Below are 19,914 nucleotides of genomic sequence, written 5' to 3'. Positions count from 1 at the left end.
GTTGGGCTTCCTTATGGAGCCTAGAAGAGGGCATTTCCTCCTCTAACCAGTTACCCCATCTATACCTATCTATACCCAACAGGAATAGATAGAGATCCCTGCCTTCTAGTCTTCCCCAGCGTCTATCTTACTTTAGCCCCTCCCCCAGGCCTGGTGCAGAGTTGCCTAGTGGCAGGGAGAATCTGGATACTTGAGAGATAATTCTGTCCCTCTATGGGAAGGTGAAACACATTGACCAGCCCTTCTTGGCAGTGGTGGCACACACCTTTAATCCCAGCACTTAGAAGACAGAGGCAGGCTGATCTCTGTGAGTTTGAGGCCAAGCCTGGTCTACAAAGCAAGTTCCAGGACAGCAGGGGCTGTTCCACAGAGAAACCCTGTCTCAAAAAACCAAACCAAACCAAACCAAACAACAACAAAAACATTGATCAGCCTGGCTGGGATGAACTTTTGCAAAGGGATGGGGTATCTTCATTTACTGTTTTGTTGTCTTGAAAAGACCCCAAGACGAAGGCAACTCATATAAAAGAAAACATTTAATTGGGGGCTTGCTTACAGATTTAGAGAGTCAGTCCGTTATCATCATAGCAGGGAGCAAACAGGCACGGTGCTGCCGCAGCAGCTGAGAGCTTGAAATCCTGATCCACAGGCAGCAGGAGGAGAAAGACTCTGGGCCTGTGACACCCCTCCAGCAAGGCCACACCTCCCCCAGCAAGGCCACACCCCCTCCAGCAAGGCCACACCTCCCCCAGCAAGGCCACACCCCCTCCAACAAGGCCACACCTCATAACCCTTTCCAAACAATTCATCAACTGGGGGCTAAGCATGCAAATACATAAGCCTATGGAGACCAATTTTATTCAAGCCAATACAGGGGGCAGCTAAACTTCCCCAAGATTGGGACAGTCACTCATGACAGTATGCATGTGATTAAGATGGTTTTCCTCCTGCTAAACTGTTTGATATCAGTTTGTTTGGATCCTGTCCTGGCAGGGTGGAGGCAGCCATTTTTCTTCTTCTCTATAATTTACACAGTCTGTTCTTGCTGAATAGGAAGGTGATGGATGGGTTTCCCTGGTGCCTTGAAGAGAACTGCAGGAACCACCCTTGCTCACCATCTGCCCACAGCACTGGCTGCAGTGGTCTGAATTCCCAAGCTGCTTTTCTGTGGGAGCGCAGGCAGCTAGTGCCAAGCACACAGCGTAGGGACAGTGTTGGGGGCAGGGGCCACGAGATACCACTTCCATCTGCTCATAAGTTAGAAAGTTCAGGAGGTTCAGGAGTTGCTGCTCCCCCAGTCTTTTCTTTCTCCTGGCATATAGGCTGTTTAAGACTCCAATAAACTCTTGTTTTCCATTCCACACAGAATCTCTGTGGTCATACAAGGATGACGGAGAGGGCGTGACTTTCTGGAAATGTATTTCAGTCCACAGCCAAATACATGCCTGGTGCTTGAACCCATGACTCCTTCTGTACTTTCTAGAATACATGCCCAGGCAAATGCCCTTGTCCTCATAAGCTGGAGAAGGAAGGTCAGCGAACTCTTTCCAACAGGGAGCACCAGACACCAGGCTTTCCCTTCTGAGCCTATGGAGGTGCTCCTGTATCCCCAGAAAAGTTCCCTCCCACTCATGCGCCAGCTGCCTGCAGCCTCCAAGCAAGACATATAGCCTTGGAGGTTCTGGACCTAATGGCCTCCCTGTTTGGGCTGCTCTTGGATTGCTGAAATACACATGAGACCTAGGGTGTCCTTGAGACCAGCAGGCCAAATAGGAACGTGTACACAACAGCCTCTTCCCAAGTGGGGCCTGAGACTTCTTACATTTAGAGACCAAAAAAGGCTTGCAGGAGCCAGGGTTGGGCTCTTATCTGCTGGGCTGGGCCAGTGGACATGCCTTATTTATAGCGCTGTTGACAGAAGCCCACAACATTGAGGCAATCCAATGAGGCGCACAGCCTGCGCAGCGGTGGCCCTCATCCCCACTGGTCTGGTGGCAGGGCAGAAGGAAGCGCTCTGATGCCACAGGTAAGAATCATATTTACTCGGGCTTTTCCTCTTTAACACCTGTCGGTTACAGTACGTGTCTAGGTCATACTCCCATGCCCACTGTGCTTAGATGGCATTGTGCTCAGTGCCAAGGGAGTTCTCTGTACTCTGATAGGCACTGGGACCTCAGGACACCAGCTCCCCAAATGGCTGCTGTGGTACCTGCTTAGATGCTGAGAACAACCCAAGCCTGTCTTCACCTTAGCCTGCCTCTATGGGAACCAGAACTGACAAACAGAAGAATTTTTAGAAGAGAAAGCAAAGGAAGAAGAAAAAATCCTAAGATAAACACAGGCTAGGGTCAAGCTGCGGTGTACTTAAGAACCCACCCCCACCCCCATTCCCCTCATCCCAGTATTTCCGGGAGGCCTGGGTGGAAAGGCCAATTACTGATGTGTCTGATGACTCTGGGAAAGTATGTTTATACAAGATGACTTATACGCTACAGCCAATAGTTTGAAAGTCCAGAGCTATTGTGCACTTTAAAGCAAACGTGTGCGTATCTTACAATTTCTTGCCGCTAAGATGTACAGGACTGACTACATCTGGCAGATAGCATAACGTTCTCAGTATTGATAACCCGACTCAGGTGGCAATCAACGTGGCATAGGCCAGCATCTCATACTAGACTCGATCATAATTTAAAAATATTCCTACCCCAGTTTTTTTTGTTATTTACTTGGTTGGTTGGTTGGTTGGTTGTTGTTGTTTTGATTCTGAAGCCATAGACTAGACACCCAAGTCTTAGGTTTATGTGGTCTTATCTGACAGGTCCTGTTTATCGGTTCATTGTTGCTGTTTTCTCATTTCTGTGAATTGGAACCTGTGTTATTATTAGGCTGATAACCGATTGGACGGTGATAAAGCATGGCACATGGTGGGATTCATCCTGTCTTTCACTGAGTAGAAGACCTATTAGTTCAAATCATTGCATTGTAGAAGCTTTTCCCAATATTTCAAAAAGATTAGGGGAGTGGAGAGATGATCTAGTGGTTAGAAGTACTCGCAGCTATTCCAAAGGACTGGAGTTTGGGTCCCAGCAGCCATATTACAACCACATGTAACCCCAGCTTCAGGGGACCTAACACCCCCTTCTGGCCTCTGTGGATAACATGTACACTCATAGGTACATAAAGACACTCATATATACACAAAAAATCAATAATGAAATAAATGATTTCCAAAACTGAAAAAGCCAAGGATCAAATCCAGGGCCTTGTGAATGCCAGGCAAACATTCTGTGGCCAACCTAGACCTCCCCAGCCTAAGGAAAATGTAATATAGAAAATCTACTAAGAGCCGTGCATTCTCCCCAATACAGGGTTCTCTGACTGTGCGGACCCCATCTGTTGTTAAGCATGTTTTGAACTTGTACTTTTCATCATCCTACTTAGTGCTTCCAGAACTTTCCATGCAAGATCCTAGACCACCTCCTTCTTTTCCTCAGTTTCCAAATGTAAAGTGAAGAGACCTTGCTCTTCATCTCAAAATACTTAGTACTTGGAATATGTGACCCTGGTGTTCACTTTAAGTTTCCTTTCCCCACCAAAATAAGAAGTAAAGCCATATTCTTGGTGCTTATATTTTCCTTTGGTTTTTTTCTTAACTATACAAATAGTGTTTATTTGACATAGCAAAGGCAAAATGGCAGAAAGACAAAAAGAGGGAATTATGTGTGGGTCTACCCATGATAACTATTCTTCCATTTTTTTATTTTTTCCTTTTTCTTGCCTTAATTTCATTTTTGTTTGTGTGTGTGCGGGATGTGACTGCATGTATGTATGTGCATTCACATGTGTGTGGGGCATGTGGGGGTGCTCCAAGTGTGTGCGTATTTTTGTGGAGGCCAGAAGCTGACGTCAGGTTTCTTCCTTGACTGATCTGTACATGAATGAAGGGTTCCCTATTCCAGCTAATCTAGCAGCTTGCTCCACGGACCCTCTGACACCACGTCATCAGCACTGGGATCCTAGGCTGACCGCCACACCCAGCCGGCATTTACTCTGACGCTGGGGATCTGAACTCTGGTCTTCACGCGTGTACAGCCAGCACTCTACCCACTGAGCAATCTTCTCAGTCCCATTGCTGCCCCCTGATTCTAGACGTCCTGGCTGAGGAGCAATCATCAACATAGACAGTGTTAAAGGAGAAAAAGAGATCTTCAGCCATTTGGGTTATATCTTCCTTCCACGATGAAGTGTTTTTGATTCATCTTAAAATATGTTGCTCATTATAATTTAAGAGGATCTGTTTTTATTTTAAAAGTATATAAATACACATAAACTATAAATATACTCAGGTTATTTGGTAACCTATTTTATGTCTCATTTATGGTCCACATGCTTTTACTGTCTACTCAAAATCCAATGTTTTGAAAACTGACTGTTTCTATATGGCAATGTGATTCCTCTTAGTTCTTGTGTTAAAATACTAGTCATGGTTGCACAAATGGGATCAAAAGCATAGTTAGAGATTTGGCTAATATTTTATTAGACTGTACCAACAAGCTTCTAGGTCAGATGGGTCCTGTGATTTCTCCACCTTTTACTGCAGCCTCTTGAGTCACGCACAGCTCAATTGTTCATACCCTCCCTTCAAAACCTTATCGTTATTGCCCGTATGCATGAGTCCATGTGCCATAGCATGCCTGTGGGAATCAGGGGACATTCTTTGGATTTCATTCTCTCCTTCCACTTTTACATGGATTCTGGGATTGGATTCAAGTCATCAGGCCTACACCTGCAAACGCATTTCCCTGCGGACCCAGCCAGCCAGCCACACGAATTTGCTTTCCTAATTTTTTGTTAATACCCACTGGTTTATCCAAAGCGTATCACTTTATCCCCATTGTGCTAAACTGGGAGTGAAAATAGAAAGGAACAAAGGGAAACCTTGGGCAATCTGCTATGTAACAGATGTGCTTCCTAATTATGGTATTTTAAAAGCGAAAATTAGTAAAGATAAATATTTTAATTTTTTGGTGCTGGAAATTGAATATAGGCCACTGTCATACTATGCAAGTCCTCTGCCATTTAATTTTTTTCATCAAATTTTAACTTCAAAGAGCGTTTTTACAATTTATTGCTTCATTTGCAATTAAAATACACATAGGAATAAGAAATAATTAAAAACAGGGTTTTTTTTTAACAATTTAAAAAATAATACTCAGAGTCAAACCAAAAAAGAAAAACCTGTATCAGTTAATAACATAAATATATGTATCTAAGTTTGACTTCTGTTGCTGTGACAAATACTATGGCCGAAAGTGACTTGGGGAGGATGGTGTTTGTTTCAGCTTTCAGCCCATCATGACGGGAAGTCGAGGCAGGAACTGAAGCAGAGACCACAGGGGAATGCTGCTTACCGGCTTGCTCCTCTTGGCGTGCTCAGTCTGTAGGAAGCAGAGATGGATTCCTGACATCTGTGAACACGGCAGTGGGAAAGACCGGGGACAAGATGTAGAGATGGAAACAAATGCTCTTTCTTTAAGGCCCAGGAAATCCACCAAGTGTATGTTTGAAGTCTAATGATTTAGGGACCAGTGCTGGCTTCCTTTTTTTGTTCTTGTTGTTAGTGAATTTCTAACACTCAATATTTTATGAAAGGAAATAAAGAAGTGTCTTGGCTCCTTCAAATAAAAGTGGAAAGAAAAAAAAAAAGGTAAAGAACCTGACCACGTTGTAGGCAGTGCAGCAGCAGTCATGGTGGCTGGTGTGTCTGGAGGAATTTTTGGTCAGTGAATGCATTTGTCTGCCTCCAGCATCCACACAGAACCTCACATGTCCTTACGCACACAATACTGTTCTTATTTTTTTTTTTCATTCAGTTAGAATGGGAGGGAGAAAAGAAGTGAGTGCTGGGTGTGCATGGGCCCAGCCAGCACTGTTGTGAGTGTATCACACAGCTAAGCTGGTGCCCCACAGGGCTCATGCCCCTCTCTGAGGAGGCCTGTTAGATCCTAGCGGGTGCGGAGGCTCAGAAGCACTGAGTGGGAGAGCAGGATGGAGCCCACCCACAGTGAGAGCAATGCAAATTGGAACAGAAACTGGAAATGCCAACCTCCCCTCCCATAGATTCTTCAGGGTACCCGGCATCCCTTGAGCTTGGGAAGGGTGTATTTACCCTTCTTAGTCAGACTCAGAGCTGGCACAGTGACTCACCCAACTGTCTAGCAAATATCTGTGAAACTAAACTGTAGGGGTCAATTCGTACTTAAGAGTTCTAGGAGTCCTGAAAGCCAAAGGGAGGAGCTTGGAGCTTTTCTCTTAGCTGACAGTTTCTCCTTTTGGGATGTTGGCTGGTAAGCAGGCTTGATGTTCATTCCTGACCCCTTTGTATACCGTACAAGAACATGGTGCTGAGAATAATGTTTTAAGTGGCATTTTATTGGGCACTGAACACTCATATTTGATGATGATGTACCCTTGAGTAGATCGTCTGCCTTGGAATTCTCATTCTCCACAGTGTAGGGGTGGGGCCAGTGTGTTGGAGGTTGGCCGAATGATGCTCTATAAATTCCACAGTTTGGAAGCTTCCATTTCTGAACAATCATCCAATTTTTAGCCACAGTCTTTTAATTAATTTTAGGAGACATGTGTTTCTCTCAAAATACAATTTAGGGAACAAAAACAGTATAATCTTTATTTCAAAGCCAGTTTTAACAGTGTTGAACTGAGGTCCCATGGTCAAGAGTTCTTCTCTTCCAACCCCAGAGTCAGAAGACAGAGGGCGGTCAGAGAAAGTCAGCGAAAGAGTGATAAAACTACAACAATCCACAAAGCTAAGAGAACTGATCACCTACACAGACAAATTTCATTGTAGGTGCCCCTTTCTTTGCCCCTACAAACTGAAAATGCAAAGAAGTCCTATAAGCAGGTGCCAATGTGTTGGCACTCTAGTGAACCATGCTTGGCAAGCATCCTTGAGAGGAAGAAATAATCCCAATCTCCATGCCATTCTGGCACACACTTCCAGGTGGGAAACTCTGCAAGATGTAGGGAAAGGTTGAGAAGGGACCTGTGATTGAAGGTTGAAGGGTCCTCAACAAGTCAGGAGCTTGGGTTCCCAAGTGCCAAGGTCAGAGAGCCAAAGTCAGTCTCCTTCATGTGAGGAGATTGTGGTTGAAGAACGGATAGGCCGCAGTCCTAGACTCTAGCAAGAGCAGCTGATCCTCCTGTCTGGCTGCTGACCCACTGGGCGGGGCCTGGCTCTCTTCCCTCCAGCTGCTGCTCCTTTTCTAAGCAGCACCCCTCTCTTTCCTGGGGAGTGCCAACCAACCAAGCCCAAAGCAGGAGCATCCAGACAGCCACACAGACCAGTGTGCACTCAGTCTCACCTCTAGCTGCCTTTACAAGTCTGTTATTGTATGTGTAACTTGAACTCGAACACAGCTTGCCCTCCCCAAAACCCTAGAAAGGCTTCCTGAGTCAGCACAGCCAAATTCTAAGCATGGCCGACAGACTCCTGCACGATCCAGGGGCCAGAAAACCAGTCCCAGCCTGCATGACCTCCTCTCTACTTAGAGGTGTCCAGTCACATTGACCTCCTCCCAGCTGGGCCAAGGACCTTCACATTTGATGGGGCCTCTCTCTATCCACCATGTGCTTACCTAAGACTCACACATCTTACGCTCTTCTTTATCAAACCACATCTGAGATCCACCTGTCACCCCATCTAAAGCTGACAGTCACCTTCTAGTGCCTCATCTAACTTGCTTCTCCTTCTATATTTCCTTCAGAGAATATCTTACACATATATACACCTGGAAATACTCTATGTGTATATACACGTATGAATGTGGTATGTATAAAGTTACATATACAGAGAATTAGATTCAGGATCCCTCGGGGTTCTAAAACTTACAGATGTCCAAATCCCTAAAATAAAATGGCACAGCACTTATTTATGAGGAAGCTATTCATGTTTTCACACATCCATCTCTAGATGACGTGCCATGAGAAATGAATATGCAAATATGTAAATATGATGCAAATGCCATGGAAACAATTGCCTCACTTCTACAACAGTTCGGGCACTTTTATAATCCCTGGCTTTCAAATGAGGAACCGCAGTGAAATTCACACAACTGAAGCACAGCGGTGACCACATCAGTTTCATATTGAGGCTGTCCGTCAGGATCAATGTTCTGTCTTAAACCTGTCGAAGTTCATGGTCTTCTAGCCGTGAAGGGGAGAAGTCTGTGGTGTGTCTCCATGAGCTAAGATTGAGGCGTTAGGATGGAGTACACTGCAGAACAAATTCATTTCCTCGACTCTTCCAGCTCTGAAGGCTGCCTGTGTTTAGAGCCTATGGCTCCTGCCTCCCCTTCCAAGGCAACAGCAGATCTCTCCGCCTGTGGCTCCTGCCTCCCCTTCCAAGGCAACAGCGGAGCGTCTTCTAACCTCTCCCCGACATTGTCTTTCATGTAGTAAGGGCTCTCGGGAGTGCACTTGGGCCACAAGTTAATCCAAGACAATTTCCTCATGTTGTGACCCTTAGTCACACATGCAGTGCCCATTCTCCTAGGAAGGCACGATGCCCCACAGGTACCAGGGATGGAGTGTGTACATCTTAGGGGAATGGCTCTGTGGCAGAAAGGTGGCTTAACCCCCATCACCCTGAGAGGTGTTTCGTAGCCTCTTCCCATTTGTTATGAGAGAGGTGGGAGGCCCAGGAGCCTGGCTTGGGGCTCCTATGATGTACTGCACAGGGTGATTCATTCTTCTGCCCTGCTGGTTTGCAATACAGGGTGCCACAGATTCCCAATTAACTTTGAAAATGGCCATATCTCACCAAATCATCAGTCTCACAGGAACCCCAAACATATGATTGAGACCACAGATATGTGATAAAAATCAGTCTCGGGATAAATGAAAGCCCTGTTGGAGGAGACGGGCTGAGCTGTATACCTCCCACTCACCAGGAGCCTGGTGCCTGTGCAGAATGCTAGGAGCAGCAGGCAGACCCTGAAGGAGCCCCGTGACAGAGGATGGATGGAGGAGGGGCCTCTAACCCCTGAAGGAGCCAACAGAAAGACTGACAAAGCTCAGTGTCCTCCAGGACAAACCAGGCCCAAGCAGTCAGGAAGCCAAGGTTGGTCAGACCAGGACAGGCAGAAGCCCCAAGACCAGCAGGGTTACAGAACAAAATGATATATAAAGACAAAGGGAATGGTGGGCACAGTCACGGGTCCACAGCAGTTGCCAAGAGCCCTCTCTAAAACAGGGTGACTGGTGTCAAAGTCAGGTCGCAGGATCTACGGGAATCTCAATTTCCTGAGACTGGACAGAGCCCACAGGCAATGCCAAGAGACTGTCTAAGGAGATGCCCCAGATAGCGGTCTAACTTAGTGGAGAGAGAGACAGAGACAGAGACAGAAAGACAGACAGACAGAAGATTCTTTAGGTCCCAAAGCAGTAAGTCTGACCAGAGACCAGGAGTCAGGCAGGCAGCAGCTGTCAGCACAATGATATTCACAGAGTGGTGTTTGAACTTTCCCTCGGGAGGCCAATCACTGGAATCTGCTGAAATCAACTAGCAATTGCCGGGTTAACAGGAGGCACACGGAAGGCATTTGTTGGAGTGTAAACTGTACATGGCCTAAGCGGATGGAAATGAGGACATAGCCACTACAAGGGACAGTAGAAGAGAAGGTTTTCATCGTTCGTGAGTGAGAGGAAGAGGCATCTGGAAGAGTCCAGAGCAGGGAGAGAAAGCAGCAGACTGGACATGACCAGCAGACTGAAGTGGGGCATGAGAGGGGAAGGGACTAGAGGTAAAGAGAAGGAGGAGTAGGGACCAAAAGCAGAGGACCAAGAGAGTGAGGACCAAGCAAGTAAGTGGCTGAAATGGCAACCACTTCATATATATGTGTATATGAAAGAGAAGCGGGGGGAAGGGAAGGCAAGACCCAGGGTTAGAGGGGTTCAGGGTAGGGGTAAGGGTGGGAAGAGCAGAGAGGAGCCACAGGTACTGAGTGAGCCTGGCGGTCAGCAAGCTGCTAACAAGTACTTTGGTATGCTAATAGGCACCTCAATTAACTATTTGTCCTGGTTCTTTTGAACCGGACAATTAAACACCTTCGGATTAAAGAGCACAGGTCTAGGAAGAACAATCCATTTTCATGCTTGGGGTCAATAAGGCAGGAGCTGCTGTGCAGAGACGTGACTGGGGAAAAAGTGATGACCCAGTGGAAACAGACAAGTGGGAAAGCCACAGGGCTTGTCCCTATTGCTTGTGGCCTCTTGGTGCTGCCACCTGGGAGGCAGGACCCTTCGGGACTGGAAGTCTATAATCAGCTCTCAGACTAGATAGATGAGAGAATTTCCCTGTGGCTAACTCCTAAGTGAAAAGGCAGGGGAGGTTCTGGGGAGAGGGCTCAGGGGGTAAAGCCCTTGACTCACACACATCAGAGCCTCATTTTGAATCTTCGGAACCCACAGAGAGCTATGCACAGCACACATTTGTACGAGGTCTATGGTGAGAAGGGAGGCGGCCATGTGAGAATCCTTGGAAGCTTTTAGAGGGGCTATCTTGGCATTTACAGTTGCAAACAACAAAGAAACCCTGTCTCAAAGAAGCCGAAGGCAAGGGCCCAAACCAGAGGTTGTCCTCCGACCCCCCGCCCCACAAGCATCATGGCACTCATATGTCTGTATTCAAACATATATGTAAGTAGTTCAAATCTAATTTCTATAGACAGGAAAGTTAGAGGACAATTTTTCTATTTCATGACTGACTTGGGGAAGAGTGATTCCAATTGCCATGACCTGCCTATGGAAAGAGCAATCTGGACTCCTGTGGCTTGTCTCAAGGGAGAAGGAGGGACAGGGGTTCAGTGGAAGGTCAGCGAAGAATTTTGCTCCCGAGGCTTCATTTTGAGCTGTCATTTCCCTGAGCCTCAGCATTTGCCACTCTCTTGGCTCCCAAACCCTTCTGATGATCCTATCTAGACCTCACCCATAAGAGGCACAGGGCTTCTCCACAGGAAAATATACAAATGCTCCCAGAGCTGCAAGAACCCCAAAGGGGCCTCTGTTCCTCTGGGCTGGTGATCCTCAATCTTCCTGAAGTGGTGATCCTCAATCTTCCTGAAGTGGTGATCCTCAATCTTCCTGAAGCGGTGATCCTTTAGTGTGGTTCTTCATGCTATGCTGACCCCCAACCATAAAAGTATTTCCGTTGCTACTTCATATCCGTAATTTTGCTACTGTTATGAATCGTAATGTACGGGATATCTGATAAGCAACTCCTAAAAGGACCACCAGTCTAGGCGGAAGGGACCAGGGGACCCTCAGCAAGCTCCTGAATGACTGGGTAAGGGTATATACCTGCACCCAGTGAGTTGTGCCCTGTCTGCCCTTTGCTTGCTGTGTGTATTGCAATGTCAGAGAAGAGAGGCGAAAGTACACATGGGGCTGTGTGTTTGAGACATAGTAACGAGATGTATGTAGACACACTTTCCTCGTCTCTCCCTACAGAGGATGGTCCCAACATTTACAAAGTGTATTGCCCAAACGGAGGCCCTTACCAGAGTTCTTTTTTTTTTTTTTTTCAGGTCTTGCTGCTGTAGGGTCTTTAGGTTTTACTGGTGTTGTGTTGCTCTTTACCAGGGTTCTTTAAACGTGCTTCAGAATGGCAGTTAGATCAAAGCAGACACCACCACGTGAGTGTGGTGGAGGTTGAAAACAATGGCTCTCACCAAGGACTTTTACTGTATCTTTTCAATATTTACTTTCTTACTTGAACCTTGCCATGCTGTCCCAGTGGTCTGCCATGCTCAGTGCGGTAAGTAGCGTGCTCTGTGGTGCTGCAATAAGAAGCGGTACATTGACCCTTCCAGCCCGCACGTGTAGGAGGCCACACCATCTGGGGTTGAGGAAAAACATGCTTTGCGGCTCACACAGTGACAAAATTGCCCGATGATGAGATTGCCTAACTTCATGGTTCTCCGAACGTTTCTTCATCGTTTAAGGGATACATGCTTGTTGGGTCCAAAAGTTTGCTTTTGGGAAAGTCTTTGTTACCCTTCCTGAAGGCGGAACCAAAATCTGTTGACTGGAATTCTCAGAAAACCCAGACACCGGGTGCTCCAGTGGTGCTGCCGACACTGTAAGCATGTGGCTTCTGTGAGCTTTCCTGCAGACTCACATACTTGAATTGCTTTCTTGTAGAAAATCAGAAATGCTAAAGTCCAGCTGCTTTCAGGCTGACTCTAGGAGCCTCCAGCACTATCTGTCAATACTGAAGAGCTGGCCCTAGTCACTTGCTAGTTTATGGCATGGCCCTAAATTAGCCTTTCGCCTCTACTGTCCCCTCCAAGGGCTCAAAGGACTCCCGCCTTGTTTGGGTCTCCACAAAACTCTTCAACTCTTGTCCCCCCTAGCATACCGAGTCATGACAGTTGCATATCAAGTCCATGGAGGCAGACCAACGTATTCTGAATGGCAAAATGAAATACGCTAGAAAAAATACAAAATCAGAAAAGAACCTGAGCCTTGGAAAGGAAGATTAAGAGTTCTTTCACAATGGTGTATGGTAATGGTATTATTCTAGCACCCTGTCTGTCCAAGTCGAGAAGCGGCTATGACTTGCCCTTCGGTGCGATTGCTGCCGAGTTCCTGATCTCTGGTCTTAGACTGTATTGTTTGCTTCCTCTCTGCTTTCGTCTGGATTCTTAGAACGACTCTGCTAATAGTATGCATTCTCTCAAAAACCCTCTGATGATGGTAAGTTTTGAGAGAGCGGATGAAGCAGCTTCCCAATTGTTCGTTTCTATCAGCACGTGTCTTTTTGAAAAAGAAAAGAAAAAAAAAAGTACCAAAAGTCTGCACTTTTCCCTGGAAAGTGACAGAATCACTGGCATAGAACTCTCAGAGAAGCTCAAAACAGCTACGGTGATGACGGCCACGGCAGCCTCAGCGCATATGGCAGGCTCCATGGCATACGTGGAGTTCTGAGCATTTGCGTATGTGTGTTCTGCCCCAATCCCCTCCGTGCCACGTCACGAGCAGAAAATACCCCAGCCCGAGGCCAGGCCTTACTATAAATAGTTTGAGGATCTATGAAACTGCTCCCGCATCCAGCCTTTTCCATAATGGAGCAGAAGGTTGATGTGGGAAACCCCGGCTCTCCGTCACAGCCCCCTCTCCTGCTGATAGGGAGGGAGACAGGGACCCCTGAGCCCACCCCCCACACCCCCTCGTGTGGAACAGCCTCCCCAGCCCTCGGCAACATGTCTTGAGAGAGCAAACTGCAAAGGTACTTGAGTGGACATGTTGTTCCCATCTTCACCATGTGTTTTTCATTCCCGTTCTGGTTACTCTTGGCTCTCATTACGGAGCTTGGTTAAGGTAACGTGGTTGCAATTGCTTTTAGACATCAAAAATGGATAGTGATTTGTCTGGGGTGGGCTAATGAGGATGCTACGTGGCTAAGACAGAAAGCACATTGCCTTTCTAGAGATCTGGAAAATTCCTTTCTTCCTTCTTCCTTGTGGGAACGGAATCTGTTTGTAAAAGAGCCTGGGGAGCTCTGGCTAAGGCAGATGGTAAAACTCAGCCTCCAGTGGAGGAAGAGCCGGAGACCACAAAGAGTGTGGTCATGAAGCTGCTGCACTGGAAGCAGCTGCCTTTGGACCAGAGAGCAAGATGCAAAGATAAACATTCTTACTCCTGCAAAAATAGGGCGGCTTGCTAAAAAAGAAAGCCATAAAAAGAGATGATGATAATAATAAAAATAAAATAATAGGCCACTTATTAGTTTTAAAAAATCCTGAAATAGTGTTAGGAGTAAAACTTCTACTGTGTGGTGGGTAAGAGAGCTCAGCAGGTAAACACACCACACGCTATCAAGGCTGATGACTTAAGTTCTCTCCCAGAGACCCAGCGGTGAAGGGAGAAAACTGACTCTTAGAAGCTGTCCTCTGACCTGACCTCCACATGTCCACATCCATGTGCAGCTGAGACAGAGAGGCAGAGAGACAGAGACAGAGAGACAGACAGACAGACAGAGACTATTTTCTTCTGGTACCAATGCCAGAAGTCTTATCTCTCTGCCACCCCCCCCCATTCCTCAACAGTGCAGATAATTGTATTCATATGGTGCAATTATTAAAGCATTGTTAGGTCATATAAAATAAGCTTTTGACATCTTCAAGAGGTTCCCCAATAAGCAAAGGTGACCCTCCTTTCTGTTGGTGCCATCTTGCCTTTGGTGGTAAGCTCCGTACTGTTGACTAGTCCTCATATCTGAGTATTACTGCTAGCCTCAATCCTGCTGCAAAATCTAGAATATCCACATTGCTCTGGGGGCAAAGTCAAGGATGGGAAGGAAGAGTCATCCCCAAAGACCTGGTCCTAGATCACACCACTTAGATGAGACTCAAAGAAAAAATGGCCCCCAAAGGGAGTGGCACTATTAGTAGGTGTGGCCTTGTTAGAGAAAGCTGTCACTGTGGGTGTGGACTTTGAGGTCTCCCGTGCTCAAGCTGTTCCCAGTGTGACGTGTTCTTCTTCACTTCCTGCTGCCTGCAGATCAAGAAGTAGGTCTCTGAGCTCCTTCTCCAGAACCATGCATGCCTGCACGCCGCCATGTCCCACCATGAGGCTAATGGACTAAACCTCTGAAACTATAAGCCATCCCAATTAAGTGTTTTCCTTTATAAGAATTGCGTAGTCATGGTGTCTCTTCACAGCAATAGAAACCCTAACTAAGACACCCTTCTTGATCCCAGAGTTACTACTGTGGTATATTGCTGGATTCCTAGGTGCTTTGAGTTGCAGGGGAGTAAAGACATGAGAAAGTTAATGCCTTGACAGAGTGGGCTTCATGGCACGTTTGCTATGATTTCCTTCTTAGCTGATAGACGTGGGCTGGTGGTACAAATGCCAACATGAAACCGGACATCCTTTGATGATTTTGGAGTGCTGCCCGATGAATCCATTCACAGTATTCTGATCAAGACAATGACCTTCTTCATCAATCACACAAAGAGAATGAGATTAACCTAGACCATGTCAGGTGGTGACACTTCAAACCGCAGGCAGCCTTCAATTTTGACATCTTGGATCTGAAACATCATCCAGCCACAGCTTTGCAAACAAAATAATAAGAAAACTAGTTTTTGTTCTCTGTAGTTGGTCTGTAGGTTATGTCTCATCGAGAGCTATAATCATGAAGTCAAAAGAAAACCAAAACAAAGGAAATCATAAATCAGAAGAAGATATTTATTTACCTTTCTGTAATCCCTTGTTTCCATCTCTATTTCATTTCTCCAATGCGTTGCCGTATCTGAAAAAAAGAAAAGCCTTTTCCCATGAACCTCTACTCTTCACAGCATAAGCCGCTTGCTGTACACATAAGAAAGCCAGGAATAGAAGGCAAGCAATCCATACCATCTTCACTACAATAGACAGGAGCCTCTTGAAAACCCAGATCAAAAAAGGCAAACCTGTTGTAATCCCGAGCTAACCAATAGTTCCCCTGTGACTTGCCCTCTGATGTGCATGCACTGCAGAATAGTTGACGTGTTGAGGAACCTGCAGCAGGAATCTGGGAGGGTGGCCTCCATTGGAATTCCTCTCTGGCTGCATTGCCCTCACATTGGGAACTACAGGATCCCAAGAGGGACAAAAGGCTAAAGGAAGTAAAAATACTATCAATATTAATTCCAGGGGAGAACTAGCATAGTGTTGAAGCCAAGACATTTTTTTTCTTGTTAAATCAAAGAAATAAATGGGGAAAATGAAACCCCAGGACAAGGAGTCCCCAAGAACAAGGACTCCTCTTATGAGCTCAGTACAAACTGTGCTTCCCACTCCACTGATACCCTTCAACTTGGCAGTTCTGACTTCAATGTAATGATGTTGATTTGGGATGAATTTGTCTTCTTGATGAGAGCTGGGTTTATTTTCTTCCCTCAGGCATTTGGCTTTCTGTAGGACATATATCCACAGGGGATTGGTTCCAGACCTCTGGGATACATGGGCCCTCAAGGGCATTGGATGGTGTCTGTCATGTTCACACATAAGCCATGCACATCTGCACATAGACTACCTCCAGGCATATCTGGCATAATGCCCACATATCATGTCATATGTGCAATGTGGTATAATACTCTTCATGTAGCAAATTCAAGATTTGCTCTCTGGAGCATTCCAGAATGCTGCTTTGACCTTTTCTTATGCCTGGTTGGTTGAATCCTTAGATGAAGAACTCACAATTACGAAAAGCCAACTGTAACTGTGATCAGTCTACTCCAGCCCAGCCACTCAATTCACTAGGGATTGACTGCTACCCTTTGAAGCCACACCCCTAACTTCCAGCAAAGCAGGGTGCCACTATAGAGCCATTATCACTAGCACCAAATCAAGTCCATGAAGACTCTGTCCTGTGCCTATGAAAAACTGCTATTCCCTGGGCTAGTGACAAGCTCATGCTGATAGATGGATGGAAGCAATATTCACTTTATTTCCACCGGAGAGCCTTGTTCCCAGGAGGTCTGGAATAGATGGAATCTGACTCTAATCTGTACCTCTCCCTTAGTCTGGCTAAGGCGTCGAATATGCCCCCACCCCCAAAACTCATTTACTGAAACCCTAATCTTCAACCACTCAGGACGGAACCTCATTTGTTGATAGGGTCGGTACGCCAGGTCATGGTGGCTCATGCCTTTAATACCAGCAGAGGCAGGTGGATCTCCGAGTTTGAGGCTAACCTGGTCTACAGAGTAAGTTCTAGGATAGTTTACAGAGAAAGTCTCAAAAACAAACAAACAAAGAGAACAAAACAAACAAACAAAAGAGAGTTGTTACAAATGCAATCAGTTAAGACAAAAGAACAGCATGCAATCCAATTCAGTATGCTGTGTGTCCTGATAAAAAGGAGGATGATCGAACAGGGAGACGGTGTGTGGACGTGAAAATTGAAATCAGGGTGATGAGTCTACCAGTCAAGGGAAGCCAGCAATGACTAACAACTCACCAGGAACTAGGTGAGAATCGAGCGATGGATTTTTATCTGTGGCATTCAAATGAGATAAGCCTACTGGCACTTTGATCATGGATGTTTAGTCTCTAGAACTATAAGAAAATGAATCCGTGTGATTAAGTCACCCACTCTTGCTGTGGCAGGTGGACTGTCTTCAAAAATGGGGACTGAATCCAAGCACTTAAACCTGCTCTGGAAGCATTGGTCAGTGCATTCTGGATTCCCCTCCCCCTGATTACTGTGTATGGCTGGGCTATCGGTGTGGGAAAAGAAAACAACCCTTTTCTCTAGCCTCATGTTCCACAGATGAAGCTTGTAAGTCAGACTAAGAAAACAGACGGCCAGGAGAAAAGACACAGAGCTGTGTTTGCTGAGGATTTATTTTCTTCCCCAGAGATGTTCACAGCAGAATGGAAAGCCAGAGAGGCGGCCAGACCCTGGAGTTCATAGTCCGTTTTTAACAAACAACAATGAATGTATGAATTGTTTTTCTCTTTCTTTTTTTAAACAAAGGAAAAAGGTGTTGGGCTTCTGGGTGAATTGTGGGAGGGGAAGTTATTGTACAGACCCACCATGGTGCCTTGAGGGCTGTTCTGATCCTGGAAGGTGGGCAGGGCCTCAAAGGGAAATTCATGTCTTTTTTTACCCAGATGGGGAGCAGGGATGGCAGAACTGTTCTTTCTGCTTTGACTGTTTCTCAGATGCCTTAGGCTCAAAATAACTGTTACACCGGAACGGGGGTGCCACTGGGGGTGGTACGTCCTGATTCTTTTTGGTGGCCTTTTGCAGATCTGTATTCACGCCTTCCCAGTGTACAGAGACAGGGAAGCCTGCTGTGTAGGTGTGAGCCATTAAATGAACAAGACACCTCTCCATAAAGATTATGCCAGAGACTTTGGTGTGGGGAACGGGGAGAAGATAGGCAATACGTGGCTCAGTGCACCTGAGAATGGTTCCACAAACAGTTCCAGCTCTCCACAGTTCCCACTTTAGCCGGTTATAGAAGACACTGAGTCGGAGATGTGTTTCTTGGCGTGGCTAACCTGGGCCAGTGCACAGCATGGGCCGTGTCCTCACTGAAGCGTGTGCTCTGTCAGGGCGTCTCCTCCATGGAACCACTCAGGTGTACGGACAGCCGTGTTCTGAAAGACTTTGCTTCATTTCCTTTTCGGTTTGGTTTGTCTCTTGGTTCTATTTTAGGAATATCTTTTCAGCTGGTTCATCTCCTTCACATATTCTGGTAGTATTTTTTTTTCTTTTTCACAGATGCAATTTCAGTTCTTCTCATTCTGTTAGGGTATGTTGCACTGCCTGACGTGAAACACCTTCGGTCTCTATTTGAAACCATTACCAAATTGCACGACTGACAAGCAATTAAATTAATTTTTACTTTGTATTAGCACATGTTGAAAAAATAGGATAGATTTGATTATGGCATTTCCACGGGGCTTTTCATATAGTTCATACAGCTTTCATCATAATCACCCACCATTCCCCTCTGAGGTTCCCTTCTGTTCTTGCTGATCCCCCTCCACCTCTCTCCGAGTCCTTCTCAACATTCGTGTCTTATTATCTGTTTGTCTGTTTGTTTTCAGGCATTCCGATGTAGTTTACTAGGGCCGATTACAGTGTTGCGGTTGAGAAATTATTCACAGAATTACAGGTTCCTTGTCAGCGCATACACCACTGGAGAAAATCTCTTTCCCTTTTCAAACCACCAATAAGTGTCTATAGATACTTGGGGGTAGAAGAGGCCTCCTGAGCCCCTTCCCCCATTGCTATCCTCAATTGCCTATAGGTCCTGGGGATGGGAGGGTCCAAGGACCTAGGGTGACAGGTACAACCTTACATGGGTCTTGCCAGTATCTCAAGTGCTGTGAGACCAAGGCTGTAAGAGCCAGGACACATTCTGAAGATAGTATTCTATTCATTTTCCCCTTCCCTGGCCTCTGGCATGCTTCCCACCGGTCTTCCACGATGTTTCCTGAGCCTTGGAGGAGTGATATAGAGATCCCATCTGTGGCTGAGCATTCAACGGCTTCTTAATCTCAGCACCTTAACCACACATACGTCTTGGCAGTTATTGTTGCCCACTACACAAAGGAGCATCCCTTCCTAAAGACGATGGTAGCACTAATCTGTGGGTGTACACATGGTTCTTTGGGTAGTCATTTGATGGGATCATTGTGTCTATTTAGCAAAGCAAAGGCAGTAGCTTTTCCACTAGGGCCTATGATTTCCCCAGCCACAGGCTTTAGACGAGGTTTACAGAACTAGACACAGATTCCCTCCTGTAGAAGAGGCCTCAGACCCAATCAGAGGATTAGTTACTCCTACCGGAGATTTGTCACTATGTCACCAGTGGGTACTTCTCACCCGGTCCCCCAGCAGCACAGTATGCAGACTCCATAGCCAAGTAAGGTGTTTGATGACAGTTCTCCCCGAAGAGCCTTGGTAGCACCCTCTGGCACTATGTGAACTAGCCAGCAGGGTGGAAGCTTCCATTCTGGTTCCAGCTTGATTTCTCTGTCCTGCAATCAAAGCGTGAAGTATCTTCAGCAATAGGGTCTCACTATCTAGTTCTTGTGGGCACCAAGCCGCTATTACAAATGCCACTGTACAGGGTGTTCTCGTAATGGACAGACACTCTGCTCTCATGCATGCAGACACTAAGGCTCTCAAATAACACGGCCTTCGTGTCTATTGGAACCTACATGTGTCTCCTCTCCCTCCTGCATGCTCCACTCTACTCCTAGGCAAAGGATGCTGTTTTTCGGATGAGATTTTCTTGTGATTTATTTTGTTGTTGCTGCTCTAGGGATGGAAGGACAGGTGATCTCTCTCTCTCTCTCTCTCTCTCTCTCTCTCTCTCTCTCCCA

The 19,914-nt window shown here is 46.2% G+C and overlaps 1 protein-coding gene across 1 annotated transcript in view; it reads left to right on the top strand.

Moving 5' to 3' along the window:
• Nucleotides 1-1,936: 1,936 nt before the first annotated feature.
• Fhl2 (four and a half LIM domains 2) overlaps nucleotides 1,937-19,914 on the top strand; it is a 69,128-nt gene continuing 51,150 nt past the window's right edge. Inside the window, exon 1 of the mRNA XM_005360002.2 lies at nucleotides 1,937-2,026. Coding sequence (XP_005360059.1) covers nucleotides 2,018-2,026 — 9 coding nt within the window. The 5' untranslated portion in view covers nucleotides 1,937-2,017. The remainder of the gene's footprint in view (nucleotides 2,027-19,914) is intronic.

This window comes from Microtus ochrogaster, linkage group LG2 (assembly GCF_000317375.1).
Source record: "Microtus ochrogaster isolate Prairie Vole_2 linkage group LG2, MicOch1.0, whole genome shotgun sequence".
Taxonomy (NCBI): domain Eukaryota; kingdom Metazoa; phylum Chordata; class Mammalia; order Rodentia; family Cricetidae; genus Microtus; species Microtus ochrogaster.
Note: the sequence above shows the minus strand (reverse complement) of the source record. Positions and strands in the feature narration are given on the sequence as shown.